Here is an 18,353-nt window from a genome sequence, read left to right as displayed (position 1 = left end):
CTCAGATAACCAAGCTGTCTGTTGGCACTGTTGGAGACTGACATAGCCTGAGCTGGGATGTTTAGCTGCTTGTGGGGTGGAAAAAAAATGTTAAGAAAAATAATTGTTGTTTTTGCAAACTATCTATTTAAAAACAGAACCTCAGGAAGCAGATTTCTGTTCCAATGCTTGGATGAATCAGAGCTTACAAAGTATAAATACACATTAGCAGGAGGAGGCTTCCCATAACCCATGTGCTTGTGTGTCTTCCCAGACCAGGAACCTCTGAACTCCTGTTTCTCATTCCCAGTAGAGGCAAGAAAGAGACTCACAGTAGAAACGGAAATAGTGGAGCATTGCTCAGCCCAAGTTTCAAACCCCTGTAGGCCTGATTTTTTTTTCCCCTTTAAAGGCAACTGATTTTTAGCTGCACACTTGCTTACTTTGGGGCAGACAGGTGTAAGTTATTTAGAAAGATGGGAAACCCGTGCTCTGGAACCTTTGGCTCTTTGCTACCTAAGAAATATTACTAAATAAGTTAACTTTGACTCTCTGACCCCTCAGATCAGGTAGTAAACATGAAGCACTTAGACCACAACTTGCTCAAGGGGCAGTGTAATTATTTTACTTAAAAATGATGTCAGGTGGCAATTTAGCAACAAACTGGCTTCCAGGCTATTTAATTGAGTTTAACAAGAAGGAAAAACATTATCATTAATGTAGAGCTTGTACTTTAGCATAGGTGTATCTAAATTTTTACTGCATATAAGCTGGGGAGGAGCATGGCTTGTCGAAAATTCAGATTCCCAGGCCCCACTTATGATGTGTCTGATCTAATAGGGGTCATGGGTTGGGCCTAGGAATCTGCATCTCAAATGAAAACCTTAAACCCATTTGCAAATCATGCTTTTGATCATTACTCTGTCTAATTTGGCTTTTCGTTATTGAGGACATATCCCCCCCTCTTCTATTTCAATTCCACAATGTGTAAGTCTAGAATCTCAGAAGTTTCCTCCCCTAAAACATCCAACTTCAAGGCTTTCCTGGAATTTTAAGGTATATTCTAATGCTACAGTCCTAGTTAGACAAGTTTCTGGACTGAACATTCTCTGTCTTCCAGAGCCCCTTTAAAGAGGGCCCATGGAGAATGGTGAAGGCACTGAGTCCCTTCTTTTCCACTCTAATCCCAGGAAAACCAGGGCTCCATTGCCTGCTTCCTTTTCTCTGGAGAAAGGGAAAAAAATCACCCTTCACAATTAAGGACCTGGCTTTGAGCCCCACCCAGAGTAGCCCTCCCACCACCAAGAGCATCCCAGACAGAAGCCTCCTTAAGACAACACCCGTGAATATCAACATCATTTCCCCTCTGAAATAGAGTTACAGCGGCTCATTAAACTATTTTTTTTCTTGGCACAGCAGCATTTGGCAGCTACCCAAGGAATTCTGGGGTCCTGCAGAATCCAAGCTTACAAACTGCCAGAACCAGGTATTGCTTCAGGATGGTGTTTGAAGCCAGTGCTGCTAAACCAGACTGTCTCCTGGCTAGTAAGGTCTGTACTTCTCCCTCCCTTCAACCCCACCTTGCAGAAACCAGCTATCTACCCGCAGAGATTAGCGACAAAGCATTGCTACACTAGGCAGGGAGATGTCATGAGAAGCCAGACTCCTCACTGTCCAGGTCCTTCAGGCTGCCCGCATGAGCCAAGACAGTGTTGGCAGCTCCTAGAGCTGTCACGACTCAATCCTTCAATGGCCTTTGCTCATGCAGAGGACACTTAAAGTGTGTCATCCATTCTTACACTAGATATCCATTAGAGAACACTGCTCCGAGCCTAGTAGAAAACAGCTTCCCCGAGAACAAAAGAAAAACCCCATCAGCTTTACCTCCATTCAGTTTGTTGCACCAGTTGAGTTCCACTATGAAAACCGGAGGAGGGTGGATGGGCTTGAATGAGGCAGTGGGGGTCAGCTCTGAGAAGGGTAAGCTTTGGCTTCCTGATCAGAAAGCAGGGAATGCCTGGCAATTCTGCATAGCTGCTGGATGCTGTCCATGTGCTTGTCCCCTCAGCTCATTCCTCGCTGCAGAGGTGCCAGAGGCAAGTTTCCTCCACACCCCACTCCACAGCGCAGGAATAGGGCCCCGCGCTTCCACCGATATACCACACTGACCTCTGGCCCCCAGCAGTCAAAAGTGAGAACCACAGCTCTCCTGCTCTTTTTATAGGCAAGGACAGCCCCACACTGGAAACTTACGGAAGGCCAGACGCCCAGCACCCCAAGGCTGCATGGCAAGGCAAGCAGAACACTTATGCCCTGGGAACAAGGTGATGAGTAGATGGGCCCTAACACCAGAAGCTTCTTACTACTACCTCCCGTGCAGTGAAGAAACCACCCCATGGGTAAACATGCACAAAAGTTGCAAGGGTGTGGTCTGTAATGATATAACAGGACATTAATATGAATCCAAGCAGCCAGGGGGTGGAGAAAAAAAAAAAAGCATTAAGTCTCCCTCTTCATCCCCCAACACCAATTCCAAACCCTTTAAACCCCCTTTTAGTGCAGTGGCCAGTTCCCGTGAGTGCTCCCAAACAATTCACCTCCACACTGCAGGCCATTAATCCAGTGGTGTTTATTCAAGCAGTATTCACACTTGCTGTTGAATAACAAGGGAATCAAGGCTCCCCTAGACGGGGCTCCCACCGCAGCCCCAGGTTTTTGAGAACTTCAGATGAATTTCGTGGTTGAAAAGCCTTTCAGTTCTTGTCGGTGCCCCTGTCAGGCATGGCCCATTATAGCCCGATTACCAGAACAGACTCAGTGGGGTGGCAAACGCACAGAGCAAAGCCGAGCAGAACTACGTAAGCTCAGAAGAGGCCACACTGTTCCATGTTTTCATACAAAAAATTTAATAAATATTACTTTTCAAAATTTATTGCCAGGAACAACACATCAAAGATGCATTTTTATGTTCATATAACACTAATAGGACAATACAAAGTATCTTCACGGTCTCAATGGTGAACCAACAAGATTACTCTGTTTTATAAGCCTTTTTGATCTTAAGCTTTGTAATAGCACTTTGATTTCCTCACTTAAGGCAGGCAGTGTACTCTATGGCAAATCTAAACAGTGATCTTACTGGACATTTTATGGTTCAAGTATTCAACTAGCTTATTAGAATACTCCCTAAATGCAGTAGATTAAAAAAAAATTCTACAAGTGGTTCAGTATTACATACGAATGGTGAAAAGAAATCAGAATTTACAAAACAAGATTGGTGTGCTTTCAAAGTTTCACACAATTAATTTGATATTTTTAATGATATTCAACCACTCACATTTTGGCTACGTTAAGTCATAGCTCAGCTTGCTCCCTTAAACTGCTGCGTAGCAGATCACCTGCCTGTCTCTTTTCAAGTCTAAAGCAGAAAAAAAAGAAGAACCTGTTCTAGACTAATTCTCAAACTGCCTCAGTCAGTCCTTAAAACATGTTTTAAAGTGATGCTATAGAAGGTGTTTTAAACATCTGACGTCATACAAAAAAATTCCATCAGTATTCCAGGCACAGAAGCCCATCCTATCGTTTTAAAAGAAACTATTTTCAAACACCTTAATTTTGGCTTATAGGCAACAAGTAATGAGAAAATAAGTTCAAAAAAAAATAAAGCCATACACTTACAATGCTATCAAAAACCTTCAATTCTAAACACATACATATAAATAAAAAGGAATGATGTTTTAAGGCTCTTGATTATTAAGTTAATAGATCAAATATACACAGTGATTAATAAAAAAAGAATTATTTACATAACTATACAAAATTCTACTTTTGACACATTTTTCCTCTTTAAATTCTTCATTTTACCAGCAACTGCTGACATCAAAGTCCCCCCTCCCCCAACAACAAAAATACAATAAAAAAAATAAATAATAAACTCATTTGTGATAGTTGCTGTGGTTCTGAGCTGCGAAGGCACTTTCAAATACAGAACTACTTGTACGTCATCATAAAACCAATATACAAAAACAACTCAAGAGTCAATAAATATAAATAAAACTATGATCCTAGGACTGCATCACCATTAGGACATCTGGCAGAAGTGGAAGCTCAAGGACTAGGAGCTGGGCATGCTCCCGGGAGCCCGATCCGAGACATGGCGGCTGCAGGAGAACATACACCAGGGCACTGTTGACTAGTTTTTGCGTAGCCGTGAGATGCAGCGCTTGAATTCCCAGCCAACCACAGAAACTACCATTGCCAGTGTAAGCCAGCTTGTCAAAACTTAAATTAACACAGGGATTCTAAGTCAACAACAGCCTCAGACTCGAATATGACAACAGTTTTAAAGAACTACAAGCCCTCAGAAACTACCTAGTGGCGGCAGCACCTACTGTCTGCTATACGATGTACTCCATCCGGTTTAAGCTTTGGGCACTTTCCAAGTCTCTGTTGTCCTGTTTGTTTGTCCAGTTTGGGTGTTTTGTCGGCGTGCCGTTGGGGGGCTTCTCTTCTCTGTCTACCAGCGTGTATGCCGGCTGTTTGGCAAACCGGGCTTTCTGCTGGTGTTTATCCATGTCGTCCTCTTCTACTTCGGAGTTGTGTGTCCTTATTTTAGACATTTTGGAGTTTTTGTTCTCGTAATCCTTGATGGGGACCGTGTTGGCTCCATGTTTCTCGATGGGGTTTTTGATCTGGTTCAGCTGTTCCCGCACGTTGTTGGTGGTATTGTCCTCAGAGGCTGAGTGAGCGTGGCTGCTTGGCTTCCGCCGTTTCCGTAGGCACCAGTAGAAGGCCGTCACCAAGCAACAGATCCAAGCCACGGTTAAGACAGAGCTCAGCAAAGGAACCAGGAAATCTGTAAGGCGGGCACAAAACCCATTAACTCTCCTCCACCAAAAAAGAAAAAAGCAAAGCCATCATGGGAACAAAGAATACCAAGAGTGGTTCTCCTGTCCTTAGTCCCTAAGAGGGGTGCCATGGGGATAAGTCCCTTTTCACAACTGCTATTGTCACTTCACAGCTTGATAAGCAAGTGCTAGGATCACGGTCCTTAGAGACCTTGACGCTTTTGTCCCTGCAGAGAGTGAGTAGAGCAGCAGCTCCCCCAGGCTCTCCAGTGGCACAGGGGAAGAGCAGTTAGTTTGGTTAAGTCAAGGGCAGCTCTGTCTAGGAGCTGGTTTTCCGGATTATCAGAAACCTGATTCAAGTCAGGACAGTGCAAACGCCCCATGGTTGGAAGAGTGATGTGCGAGATCCTCAAAAGAGGAAGTCTGGAAGTCCTGCAGGGCCATCAAGCCTTGCAGCAGCACCCGGGAGTGGCCATCCCATGATACCAAAATGCCAAATCAGGCTTTGTACAGCTTCGAGCTCAAGGATAACACCCCAGGGCTTAGTGATGATCTAGACGCAATACCTGTTCTGCAGGGAGCCTACACAGCTTTTTGGCAGGAGAAAAGTCAGGCAGCCCTCCACCCCCATCAGCCATGTGACCTTGGTCAAGTAAGGTGGCCTCAGTTCTCCCACCAGTTAAACTGGGGGCTCCTTTGAGGAGGAGGATACTACCAGGTAATTCCCCACCTGATGGTTTCGCTGAATGGTGAAATGACATCCGTTTGACAGTCGTCATAAAAAGGGAGCATTCCTGCTAGACACCTACCCGTTCTGTTCTTCAGAGGACGCCTCTGAACCCTCACTTCCGCAACAGCAGCGATAAGTGAGCTGTTTCCGTCACGTTTACTAACAAGATCTATTATTTTATCAGTGATTTCCTTGATTGGGTTTCCATCATCCCGTATGTCTTCAGCAGACTGGAAAAAAAAATGTCAGACTTGAGAGTCAAGGGAACAGTCAATGCAACCTTTATTCAGTTACTTGACGACACATGTATGTAAAGCTCCCCCCCAACCCCATGTATCTGCGCCATTTGGATACTGGCTAACTGAAATTTGTTTACACCTAATTATTTGATTGCAAGGTAGTTAACGGGTCTTGTACTTACAATGGCCACATGTATTTCATTGTTCGCTGAAGGGGAAGGCTCACAAGCTATGTAGATTGAATATTCAGCTGAAACATTCTTCAAAATATTCAAATTCCTCAATTCACTGCAAATGTGCTCAGTTGTAAGACCCTAAAACAATTTTAAAAATCCACATGTTTAAGATGTTGAAAGAAAAAAGGTTGATGGTCTCTTTGAAGTTAGGCTAAGTTCAAGTCTCACTCTGCTGTAAGACAGGAATTTAGGCTAAGGAGATCCTAGCTTATGACATTCCTTTAAAGTGAGCAGATATACACCATTCCAAATTTTAAAAGTCACATACCGGTGACATCATCTCTTTGTTAAAGGTGAACGTGATGTTTGCACAATTATCCTGGTAATAGGAGTCGGAGGTGCACTTTGTTTTCACCGGCTGGAGACTGGAAGACCGACACTCGCCCACACCGGTGCAGGGGCGGACAAAGCACTGGTCATCCAGGATGGGGATGCAGCTCTGTCCACTGGGGCACTCGCTGTGCCCTTTGTGGAGCAGGCAAGGTCGAGGGCCACACCAGACCTAGAGAGGAAAACAGGAGCTAGGAAGCTTAGCAGGAATATCCACCACCGAACTCCAGAACACACGTGAACCACTGTGGCCATCACACCCTACCTTCGAGCAGGCAATCCGTCCATTCATGCACTGGCAGGTGTTACAGTCGTCGTCCCACTTGGCCCCATCTGGTATCACACTCCCCATAGTGATGCAAGGTCGCCCTGAAACTGACAGGTGGAGACCCATGAGCAGGAGTTTATTTTCCTGTAGACCGGATCAATTCTCAATTCCTCACTCCCCTCCCTCTTATGAAATGGCTAAAACTGTGCCCTTTGTCACATGAAGATAGTTCCACCCACAAAAACATACACATGTCCTTCCTCCCCACCATGCTGAGCTTGGCCATGCGACCTGCTTTGGCCAGTGCAACATCAGCAGGTGTGGTGTGGGCAGAGCCTTTCGACCGGGCTTTCACCGAGCTTGGCCTCTTCGGTGCCTACCACCTGCCATGAAAATGCACCCCAGTCATTGTTCAACCTGCACCCAACCCACAGCATAATCACTCTGTCCACCCTGCAGGTCATGAGCAGTAAAGGAAAAAAAAAAAAAAAAAAAGCTTGCCAAAAGCCACCAAAGACTTAGGATAGTTTGGTTCACAATACTGTACAACAGCTACCCTGTTTTGGGGAGACCCCTCGTGTTTCCTTTTCCTCGCAGCCCCCACTGTGTGTTCCTTCCCTGAGCACAGCGCCCACTCGTGAACAGTCAAAATGATAACTGCAGTGCCTCCTCAGCGCAGAAGACCTATGGGCAGCTGGGCCTGGCACACATACCTTCCTGGCACTTGGCACCACTGTGCCCCGGGGGGCAGACACACCGGTACCCGTTGATCTCATCCACACAGGTCGCCCCAAAGGCACAAGGTGAAGACTGGCATTCGTTGATGTCTACAAGCAACAGAGTTCAAGTTTAGGGTCCAATGGAATGCGGCAATGTTTTTTGAAGTTTTTTATTGACAGATAGGAAAAGCACATAATCATAAGTAAAATGTTCACTCATGTGACCAGGGCCCAAAGAAACAGATCAACAGTATCCCAGAAGCCTCCGCCAATCACTGACCGCCCCCCTAAAGATTACTACTGTCCTGACTTCTAACAGCTGAGAATCATTTTGGGAGGCAGTACTTTTACTTCTGTTCCTTGTTTTCTGACAGCACAATATAGAGCAAGACAGGCAACCTTTTCCTGAAAAGGGCCAGATAGTAAATGGTTTAGGCTTTGCAGGCCACACAGTCTCTGTCACAACTACTCAACTCTGCTGTGACATCGTGAAAGTAGCCATACACAAATGAGTGTGGCTGTGTGCCAGTAAAACTTTATAAGGACAGACAGCGGGCTAGATTGGCCCCTAGGCCATAGTTTGCCAATCCCCGACTTAGAAAAACGAAGCAGAGATAAGTTCCTCCACCAGTGCCAAAGTCCAGTCAGTCCCAGGCTTGGATTTCAAGCACCAGTAAAATTTCAAACAATTTGGGTATAAGAACAAACAAACAGTAACAACTACTCTAGCATCTATTTTTTTTTGGCGGGGGAGGGAATAGAAGAGCATGTAAGAAAGCAGAGAAAAGCCTCAAAAGAATAAACTTTAAGCTTCCTGGAAAGCTGTATTGCCTGCCTCAACTTTTCTGTTTTAATCACTTCTCCAGGGCCTCATCAAACCCATCGCAGAGCAGCCTTTGGAAGCCTCAGTCCTGCTCCCTTCCATTTGCCTTAGCCCTGTCCCTCGCCAGCATAGCTGCGGTTAACGTGCACTCGCCCATACTTTCATGTTAGTCACAGGGGAAAAGCACACTTTCCTCAGGGCCCCAGCGTAGATGAGCTGTCAAATCCTGTGGCTGGCACTCTCTCCCCAAGAACAGGTAGGGCTGCAAGATCCAGGCAACTATGGGTAGGTACACCTGGGAGGATCCAGCCAGGGGCATCTTAATCCTAACTGGAGTTAGGAGATTACTGCTTTGTCAGGGCTACTTAAAGGGAAGTGTGGCTTTAATTGTTTTTAAAGAGGCAGAGTTTCTAGGGCTAAGGAGTGGAATGGGGGAATAAACAATTGGGAAAGCTAGACAGGGACAGTCCTTACTTATTCTGCAGTCGGGCCCAGCAAAACCCGGGGCACATTCGCACCGGTACCAGTTGTCCCCATCGACGCAGGTGCCACTGTTGTAACTAAGAAGAAAGCAAAGACCACGTTGGTTACCAAACTCACTCCGGCTGCCAATCAATCACACGTAGCCACACTAGTTGCTGTCAGCAGCTCTCAACCCCTGGCTGTACTCGCAATGGCCTGGGGAGCTTTCAAAGTACTGATGCCTGGGTCCCACCTCCAGAGAGTCTAACTGCTTCGGGCTTGGTTGCAGCCCAGGCACTGGGACCTTTAAAACCTCCCCAGGTGATTCTGGTGTGCAGCGAACGTTGCAAATCACTGCTCTAAATGAAGACACAACCTGGCTAATTAAAGTGTGGTCCTCGAAGCAGCAGGATCGGCTTCACCTGGGAGCTCATTAGAAAAGCAGCGACTGATGCCCCACCCCAGACCTCCTGAATCAGAACCTGCATTTTGAACATGATCTCGGGGCGATTCCCACACACATTAGGGCCGACAAGTGCCGGCTTGAAAGGGGGCTGTCACACTTACCAGGGATGAGGGCTGCAGTCATTGGTATCTGCAAAGAAAAGACAAACTTAATAGTGAGGACTTCAACAGGGAAAGCTGTCTTAGCCCTAAGTAAAAACACCACTTATTTCCATAATGCCCAAATGATAAAGTTGTAGTTAACACCAGCAAAATACACTTAAGACCTCTGCTAAATTGGAACCAGGCCCGCACCACACTTGGTTTCATTTGCCGTGGGACACATGTACACAGGAAGAGGCCTGGGAGGGGACGGGGGTGGGGGCACGCATGGAAGGAGACAGGCTGCTGGTCGGACCCGGAGCTGGGAACCGAGACGCCATCTGTCTCCACTTATCTCATCGGCGACTTTCTCAGGCCCAGGTCAGGGCTGCAGCCCATCAAGTCATTAAGACAGACCCAGGTGATACAAGAGCAGACATCAAACAGCTCTGCTTCTGGTTTTGATTGCGAGTCCCCCAAGGGGGTCAGGATATGCTCCCGCGGCCCTGGGAGAGCGAGTTCAAGGGGGAGGACACTCACTCTGTGTGCAGATGGGCCCCTCCCAGCCATCCTTGCAGACACACGTGAAGGACTCGCCGTTGACCACGCAGGTGCCCCCGTTATGGCAGGGGTTGGGCAGGCAGCTACTGTTTCGGGCTGTGAGACAAGAGCAGACAAGGCCACCCTCCCTGAGGATCCAGAAACAACCTGGAGGGCCAACAGCCAGACCTGGAAAAATAAGCTCCAGGGGCCGACCAGCAGACACGCTCAGGTGGCCACACCCACTGCAAATCCCACGTCGGGCAGAAAGTTACCTATGTTACAAGTCGTTCCTTCCCAGCCACCAGGACACATGCACTTAAAAGCATCCCCTTCGTCATAGCAGGTGCCACCATTGTTGCACGTGGCCTCGTCACACTGACTGTCACCTGGAGGAAGAATACCTCAGTGTGAGTCCCAGCGGCCCGCCCCCACAGAAGACGGGAAGGGTCGCAGAGACAGGACCCAGGGCCAGCTACTACTTACGAGAGTGGCAGGTCTTTCCTTTCCACCCATTTTTACAGTCACAGTAGAAGTCATTGACCAGGTCGCGACACGTGCCCCCATTGTGGCAGGGGTTCTGGCTGCAGTCGTTAATATCTAGAGTCAAAGAGCAGACGTCAGCTGCAGACGAGTTCCAGGGCTGCTCATGACACACAAGAACCAAGCCTTTCCTACTGCCACAGCCAACCCCAACGAGCTAAGCAGTCCCAGGATGTCACCATAATGGCCCTGTTCCAGGAATAAAGAAGCCCCCAACTGGGTTTCTTTGCCTCAAGTTAAGCAAGGCAAGGGGCAGGCCTCTGGAAGTCCCATGGAAATTAAAATCAAAACAGAAAGATGGCTTTCCTTGCAAGCAGGGATATTTGGTATCTTAATGACAGAGCCTAATTCTACAGCTCCTCAGCAGAGGTCCCTCCCCCACAGCTGTCATCAGTATTAACAGAAACAAGTGACGCTGTCCCATTGCAGAAATTGTCAAGTCTTGCTTCCAGAGATTTCCATCACAAAGAAAGGCTTCCTGAGTTGAAGTGGGATCTCCCCCCCATAGTCCCCCACATCCCAAAGCTGTCAAGTCCCACAAGGGCAGACTCACTGGTTTCGCAGTAGGCGCCCTCCCAGCCGTCACTGCAGATACACTTGTAGGAGTTGACACCGTCGATGCAGGTGCCGCCATTTCTACAGGGGCTGCTCTCACAGTCGTTAATATCTGTCAAAGGAAGGGAAAGTAAAGCCACAGCTAAGCACTGTTCCACAGTTGCCTCCTGACAAAAACGTACCCGGCACCTAAGTCTTCTAAGACCTCTCTTCAAGACTGTTTCTCCAGTTAGACAGATGGCTAATCAAGCAGAGAATTCTAGAGAATACCCCACCCATTTTTCTCCCATGCCCTCACACGCTAAGCTACTTGGGAGGAGGGAAGAAACACTTCCAGAAAAGAGGGACCACCCACACGAGTTAAGATTCCAGAACATTCCAACAGAGACGTGGATGTGGAGGCTCAGAGGCAGAGTGATCTGGGCAAATTGAACACGACCTCCATCTTAGATCCCAGGTGCAATGATAAACCTTTACAGGTTTCTCCAGTCTTTATGATTAAAATGATTCCAACACCCCAAATCCCAGGGCTGGTGGTGGCAGGGTGGGGGAGCAGCGGGCCCCATTCCCCATGAGGAGTCTTACTTTCATGACAGTACGTTCCCGTGAAGCCTTTGTTACAGTCACAGGTGAATTTGCCTCCCGACTGACTCTTGCACTTCCCGTGGGGACCACAGACGTTCGAGGAAATATACCGCACCCCTTCCGGCGTGTCGTTGGACGCCATGGCCACTGTGCAGCTGTCAATCACTAGAAGACAGGCTTGGGATCAGACCATAGCCACGGCCCCACAGACACGGTGTTTCTAAGCCAAGGACATAGGCCCAGCCCACTTTCCTAGAGACAGGCACCCTGGGAGCCAAGACTGCAGCAATGTGCCATGTCGTACTATGACAGCCAAAGTTGAGACTCCAGTCGGAGAAAAAAAAAAAAAAATTTTTTTTTTTAATGCATTTTCTCCCTATGTAGCCAAGAAGCCCACAGGCTCGTAGGTCCCTTTCCTCCTACCTTTGACATCTACCCAATTTGGTAAATGACTGCTAAGGGAAAAGACCAACTCTACTTCCTCCATCTTACTTAAGCAAGGCTAAAAGACAAACTATGGAAGCTTTAAAGGCTGTGCCACCTAATACGGTGGCCACGGGCCACATGTGGCTATTTAAATGAATTAAAATCAAATCAGTTTCTAGTTGCACTATTCACATTGTAAATGCTCACTGGCCACACGTGGCTTGTGGCTGCCCTACCCGACGTGCAGATACAGAACATTCCCACTGCTGCAGAAACCTCTGTCAACTGTGCTGCTCTGTGGAACGTCTCAGCGTTGCAAATCAGCCCACCCCAGAGCAGGAATGATAAATGGATTTCATGTTCTCTCCCCTAGGCTACTTGTAGACACGGTCCTCCCACTGGCAGGCCTCAATAGAGCGTTTCCACTTGTTCTGGCTTCCCTATGTGGTCAGACAGGATCATTTCAACCTACAAGTCCTCCTCACCTATACACTATTTCTAAGACTATCAAGAAGCAGTGGCAAATGGTGGGGGTGGGGAGGAGAAAGTATGGAGCCAGCCGGGTCCTAGGGGAAGGAAGGTACCTTCACAGGGGGTCGTACGGCAGTGGTCTTTCAGGTGGGAGCAGTTCTTGCCCTCATAGTCCTCAGGGCATTTGCAGAAATAGTCGCTGGCACGGTTGTAGCACTGGGCACCGTTCTGGCAGGGATTAGGCTCGCAATAATCTATGTCCAGCTGCAAACATCAGGAGCAGGGAAGAGAGGGAGGGATCAGAGTAAAACAGAAATGTGAGGATAACTTCTCCAGGGGCAAGAGACATTGGAATCTGACCCTCTGTCTGCTTCTATGAGGAGACACCCTGTATAATACATCTTTATGCCCTAGGGAACGCCAGCGTCTAGGTACATATTTTAAAAGACAAGGCAGAGCAGGAGAGCACGTGCTGGGTTGGATGAAACAGAACACAAAGCCAGAGACACTAAGAAGAAAATCATTCATCAATACGTCCTTCCGCAAGCATTTGTCTAGCAGACATTCCCTAATCAATAGGATGTTAATAGATGACACAAAACTCCAGACACAAGAGCTGAGGGGGGAGTGAGGGGGGAGTAAGGGGGCAGGCGAGGGGAGAGAAAGGGAGGCTGCTCCACTGTAAAAACTCAAGTCATCTGAGGTTTTGCCACCACTCACCTGACAGAGGTTTCCAGAGAAACCAGTGGGACACAGACACTGGAATCTGTTGATTTCATTCTGACAGTGACCCCCATTCAAACAGGGGTTGCTGGCACATTCATCGATGTCTCTCTCACAGTGATCGCCTGCATAGCCAGGTGGACAGATACAGCGATAACTATTAACCAAATCCTGGAAGAGGAGAAGGAGGGGGGAGAAACACATGCTTTTTTTTCTATGTATTCCACAAACGCAAGGCTTCAGCGGTTTAGCATGACTGTTGCTGTTCAGCTGATTCACTCAAATAGCCAAATGCCAAGCCTCTTGAAACAGGTTAGAGGAATTTCTACGTGCATGCCTTCAAAATGACTCCCAGGAGGCTGGGGTAACGTGAGCCCTAGTGAGAACTTCCAGAGACTCAGTTTTCACCTGCGTTTTGAAATCTCACAGGGACAGAGCTTCTCCCAGCGTCACATCTATCTTAAAGATTTGTTGTCAAATGTCAAGCTTTTGATTTAAGCAAAGATTTACATACCCGACAGGAGGCATCATTCTGACACTGGCCGAGACAGTCATTAATATCTAAAAAAATAAATAAGTCATATTAAAGAGACAATTTACATTGAAATTGGGCTTAATTGAAAAGCTTTCTCAGCTCAAGACAGATAAAAGTTTCAAATCAGATTTCCTGTGTGCTTCCCGTGAGATAAGGTTATTACACTGGGTAGGGACCCTCCCTAATTCTTCCAGACTGAGGGAGTGAAACTTCACATCATTGTTTTAGCCACCTTATCAGAATATGGCCAGTTTTAGCAGCTAATGAGCCTGATAAAGTATGTTTTCAACTGCTGCCCTGACAACTCCCTCTTGGAAAAAACATTCCCGCTATAAGGTTTTTTCCTTCTACCACTCAAGTCCTAGAACTGGAACAAGAGGATGGATTCGCAAGTCAACACTCAAGTTTCATGGAAATCAAAATCAAAACAAAGTCACTCACTTATGTCACAATTCTGACCCATCCAGCCTGGAAGGCAATCACAGTAGTAGCTCGCAATCAGATTCTTACAGGATTTGGCATTTACACAAGGTTTGGCCTCGCATTCATTTGCATCTGAAAGAAAACAAGGATGAGCCTGAGAAATGGAGTTCTAACCACATGTCCCCCCCCCAAACTTGGGGGGGAAGACACTATACTAATAGAGTTTTCTGGAATAGGAGACATTTTAATAAGCTAGTTAAATAAAAGATACCAGGTTCCCTCTTTACTAAGCATCTGATCGCTCTCCATAGACATTATCCAATAAGGAATGCTAATTGATAACTTTCTGGCTGCTAGTTAACAACCAGGCGCCCAACAGAATAGCAGGAAGCCACCAGGCATTTCTGTGCAAAACCCGGCACAGCCTAGTTGCCGGGATTTAAATGTGGCAAAAAGAATGCAGACAGCTCATTCCTCATGAGATCATCCCCGTTTGGAACCCAGCTGAACACTCCTCGGACAGAGGATTGACATGGTTCAAGGAATCCCACGACTTTCCCACAGGGCCTAAAAGAACGAGTCCATTTGCATTCAAGTTATTTCTCCCAGGCCTGCTAGACTCTCGATAATAAATTACTTCTTAAACATGATGGAGTGGGAACTCGCACCGCTGGCCACACGCTCCTCTTCCTTAATGGCTTTGCTTATCAAAAGCCAACCCTGGTACAGGAATTACAGTCACAGCGATTTTCTTACCTAACTGGCACGTTTTGCCAGTCCACTGCGGGGGACACACACACTTAAACCCGTTAACCAGGTCCTGGCAGGTGCCCCCGTGGGAACAGTTATTCGGAGAACAGTCATCAATGTCTGGTCAACAAAAAAAGGACGGGGTTGACAATTTAATTTCAATCCGTTTGACAATTAGATAATTTAACACCACCGCTCACACGAGGGGCCTTCACTGAGGAGCTGGACACCTGCTACCAGTAAAGCTACCGCAGGACAAGTGGGACGGTGACAATAAGGCTGAAGCCTTGATTTTAGCTTTAAATCCCCCACTGCCCCAGTTCATTTAATCCCCAACCTAAGCAGTGGGGGGGAAAGAGGACAGCTGAGTACCCACAGAGCACCCACCCCGTGGTAACACAGGACACAAGCATCTGCCTAATCGTTATTTGTGAAGAAAAGTTTCATCGTGGCTCAGAGGTAGCTAAGAAGAGGTAAGGAAAAAATAACTCTTTACAGGTAGAAAACCGTATTCTTCTTATTTGCTTATAGTTTTCCCAAAATAACACTCAGGGACAGTATCCTCGGCCCCCACCTCTGCACAGGCAGATCTAACAATTCATTTATAAGGCATGCCAGGCTCTGTTCAAAAATTCATTTCACGACAACGCTTGGAGATAGGAATTGATACTATTCCATGTAAGCAGGGCCCAGAGAGTTTACGTGGTCTGCTGGAGTCCCACGGTGATGGGCGAGGGCCCTGGTACCAGCCCAGGCAATGACTCTAAAACCCACATCTTTAACCACACCTCCGGGTGCTGATGACAGCGGTTCTCAGGCCTGGCTGCACCTCCGAATTCCAGGAGCTTGTTAAAGACTATGGACTCCCTAATTCTGGAGGAATCTGTAGGCCCAGAAATCTATTGTATAAAGCCCTGTAGGTGGTTCTGACATATAGCCCAGTCTCATTGCCGGGATAACTCTGTAGCCTGTGTCCTCCCTTCTGTGGTCCCCCGACCCTATGATAAAGTTCAGTAGTGAGTGACAACCTCCCCCGAAGGCGGCCTCTCCATGGCTGCAAGGACAATAACCACGATGCAGAGAAGGCAATTCCAGGAGGCACGAGCAAGGGAGTAAGCTGTTCCATGCAGACATTTCCTCCAGTAACAGATACATGTGCTACCCTAGCAGGACAGGATGGGGCTGGAAGACTTTCCAAGCACACAGCCACCAGACTGCCCACTGGATGGCACCTGCATCCACCTCCCTCCCCCGAGACAGACACGTCACTAAGATGCTAATGTTGGACAAGCCCAGGTACCTCCCCCCAACTCTGTATCTTGACATGACGTGATTTATCCTCTAGAACGGACACTAGCCAAAAACTGGACTTACTTATGGAGCACGTGGGACCGGTCCAGCCTGGAGAACACTCACACTCAAACCCCAGGGAGGTCTCCTTGCAGCTGCCTCTGTTGTGGCAGGGATCAGAGAGGCAAGCGTGCTCAGCTGCAAAAACCAGGACAGCCGTCAGCAAGGGACGCCCGCTCCGTGCCGCCCACGCACTCTCCCCTGCAACCCAAATCCCACACCTTGGCCACTGGGCTCAAGCATATCTCAGAAGCTAAAAGCAGGCGTGTGAAAAGACCCTACTGCATCTAGGAAGAAAGGCAGGCATCTTTCTCACTAAGCTGTCTCCAGCCAGCTACATTCCAAGACACCTCAAAGCTGGGGTCATCTCATCTCCCCTCTACTTCCTGTGCTAATCAGCATCACCCAGAAAACTTCGGAGACTTGAAAGAAGTTTCAAAGACCCATGGAATGGCTAACAAGTCTTAACTTTGGAGGCTCTCTTCGTTGTTTTTGTTTTGTTTTTTAAGGAAAAAAAAAGTCCTTTAGTGAATTTTTTTTTTTTTTTTTTTTTTTTTTTTTTTAAGATGAATGTACAGAAAAATTAGACAAAAGGATCTCATGCAGCTTGGACCACTTACCGATTTCACAGTTGGGGCCCGAGTACCCCTCAGGGCAGGAACACTGATATTTGTCAGGACCTGTGTTGCTGCACGTTCCCCCATTGAGACACGGCTGATGAGTCCCACAGTAATTGAGATCTGCCAAAGAGATCCGAGGTCACCAAGAGATGCCTGCAAAGACTGCTAGCTCACTGCGTTTCCAGCCCCAATCCTCTTTCCAAAATAAAGCCAAAAAAAAAAAAAAGAACCCACAAACCAACCACAAAACTCCACAGCATTAAACAAAAATTCAAACAGATCAGAATAAAAGCCCCTGCACAAGAATAAACACAAATAAAACTCCAGTTACCACCATCCCACCCCAAGATCCCATGTTCCTGTCAAGCAGGGCCCACGTCCGGCCTTGGTCTCCCTTCCTGAGGAGCGTACCTTTGTCACAGAGCTGGCCGCCCCAGTTGGTCTCACAGAGGCACTGCCAGGGCTCGTTACAGGTGCCATGGACGCATCCCGGGTGCGGGATGCACTTGTCACAGTACAGGCCTTGCCAGCCATACTGGCACCTGGAGACAGACAGACACCCCCAGGTCAGCCTTCTGGGCGTTAAGGGAGAGCTGCACAATTCAAACTGAAAGCGGCAACTTCGCAGCCTTTTCTGTTTTGTTTCTGGGGACAGGACGGTAGACTCTCAAGGCTCGCTGGGGGGCTCCTTATAAACAGTTTCACAGTTGGGCCTGAGGTCCCCTCCCAGCTGACTCCTGACAAAAAGACTGTTTGGTGAGAGGCCAGGGTGCGGATGCCCTTCACAAAGCCATTCTCTTCTCAGGCTCCCATGAATGAGCTGAGAGTGGGGATAAACCAGCTCCCTCCCCTCATCAGGACAGACCACAGAGGGAAAAGGATTCTCATGGCGGGGCCAGCAATGGCTGTACCAAAGTCCCCTCCACAAATGCTGCACTTGCAGCTCTGCTTGGCTCTTTGTCTACACAGCAAGTCACAACCCCCACACCCCAGTGCACAGAAATGCCACAAGACACTAAGTGTGGCAGGAAACCATCTCATAATGATGCTTCTCAAACATCAAATAAGGAGAGAATGGGGCACCCTCCAATGGCCAAGACCAGGGTAGGATCTCTAAACCCATTTCCACAGGGAAGGTAGAGGGAAACATAGCACTTGGAACCAATTCCATAGATAATTTATGACCCGTTACTGTGCCTGGTCATGCTAATTTAGTTATTTCTCACTTTGCAAAAAAAAAAAAAAAAAAGAGCAAAGAAAAAGGTCAGCTTAGTTTATCTAGTACTGGGGGAGCTGAGTTTCCTTTATAAGTGCCTTGCTTAATCAGACTCTTCGGGGCCAAATGGTGCCTTTGATCCCCAAACAAAAACACAAACTTTCACCTGGGGTGGGAGAGAGGGCAGGGTCCCAAACCACTCTCCCCTCAAGTTTCAAGCCCTCTGAAACTCTAACTGCCTTCTCAGAAATCAAGCTTTAACAATAAGAGGTGGGGCAAGGCAGGGAGAAACACCAGCTAGCCAGATGGGGGGGATGAAGTTGAGTACGCATGGGACAGGCCGAATATTTCCAGAACGGGACCTGGGACAAGCCATGATTGGCATCAACCCCCTAAGCTGCTCAGCTGTAACTCTGGAAAACAACCCCCCCCTTCTT

At 47.6% G+C, this 18,353-nt stretch overlaps 1 protein-coding gene across 1 annotated transcript in view; it reads right to left on the bottom strand.

The window, feature by feature from the left end:
* Positions 1-2,590: 2,590 nt before the first annotated feature.
* The window catches only part of JAG1 (jagged 1), a 36,839-nt gene continuing 21,076 nt past the window's right edge, over positions 2,591-18,353 (bottom strand). The window contains exons 6-26 of the mRNA XM_012657199.1: positions 17,112-17,242; positions 16,701-16,820; positions 16,105-16,218; positions 14,737-14,850; positions 13,999-14,112; positions 13,537-13,583; positions 13,020-13,193; positions 12,413-12,563; positions 11,403-11,567; positions 10,816-10,929; positions 10,206-10,319; positions 9,995-10,108; positions 9,720-9,836; positions 9,201-9,228; positions 8,646-8,731; positions 7,343-7,456; positions 6,627-6,736; positions 6,300-6,533; positions 5,978-6,109; positions 5,636-5,786; positions 2,591-4,834 (exon numbers count right to left, since the gene is read on the bottom strand). Coding sequence (XP_012512653.1) covers positions 4,377-4,834; positions 5,636-5,786; positions 5,978-6,109; positions 6,300-6,533; positions 6,627-6,736; positions 7,343-7,456; positions 8,646-8,731; positions 9,201-9,228; positions 9,720-9,836; positions 9,995-10,108; positions 10,206-10,319; positions 10,816-10,929; positions 11,403-11,567; positions 12,413-12,563; positions 13,020-13,193; positions 13,537-13,583; positions 13,999-14,112; positions 14,737-14,850; positions 16,105-16,218; positions 16,701-16,820; positions 17,112-17,242 — 2,902 coding nt within the window. The 3' untranslated portion in view covers positions 2,591-4,376. The remainder of the gene's footprint in view (positions 4,835-5,635; positions 5,787-5,977; positions 6,110-6,299; positions 6,534-6,626; positions 6,737-7,342; positions 7,457-8,645; positions 8,732-9,200; positions 9,229-9,719; positions 9,837-9,994; positions 10,109-10,205; positions 10,320-10,815; positions 10,930-11,402; positions 11,568-12,412; positions 12,564-13,019; positions 13,194-13,536; positions 13,584-13,998; positions 14,113-14,736; positions 14,851-16,104; positions 16,219-16,700; positions 16,821-17,111; positions 17,243-18,353) is intronic.

This window comes from Propithecus coquereli, unplaced genomic scaffold, assembly GCF_000956105.1.
Source record: "Propithecus coquereli isolate 6110/MARCELLA unplaced genomic scaffold, Pcoq_1.0 Scaffold532, whole genome shotgun sequence".
Classification (NCBI taxonomy): Eukaryota; Metazoa; Chordata; class Mammalia; order Primates; family Indriidae; genus Propithecus; species Propithecus coquereli.
The sequence above is the reverse complement of the archived record's forward strand: the minus strand, read 5'-3'. Positions and strand labels throughout refer to the sequence as shown.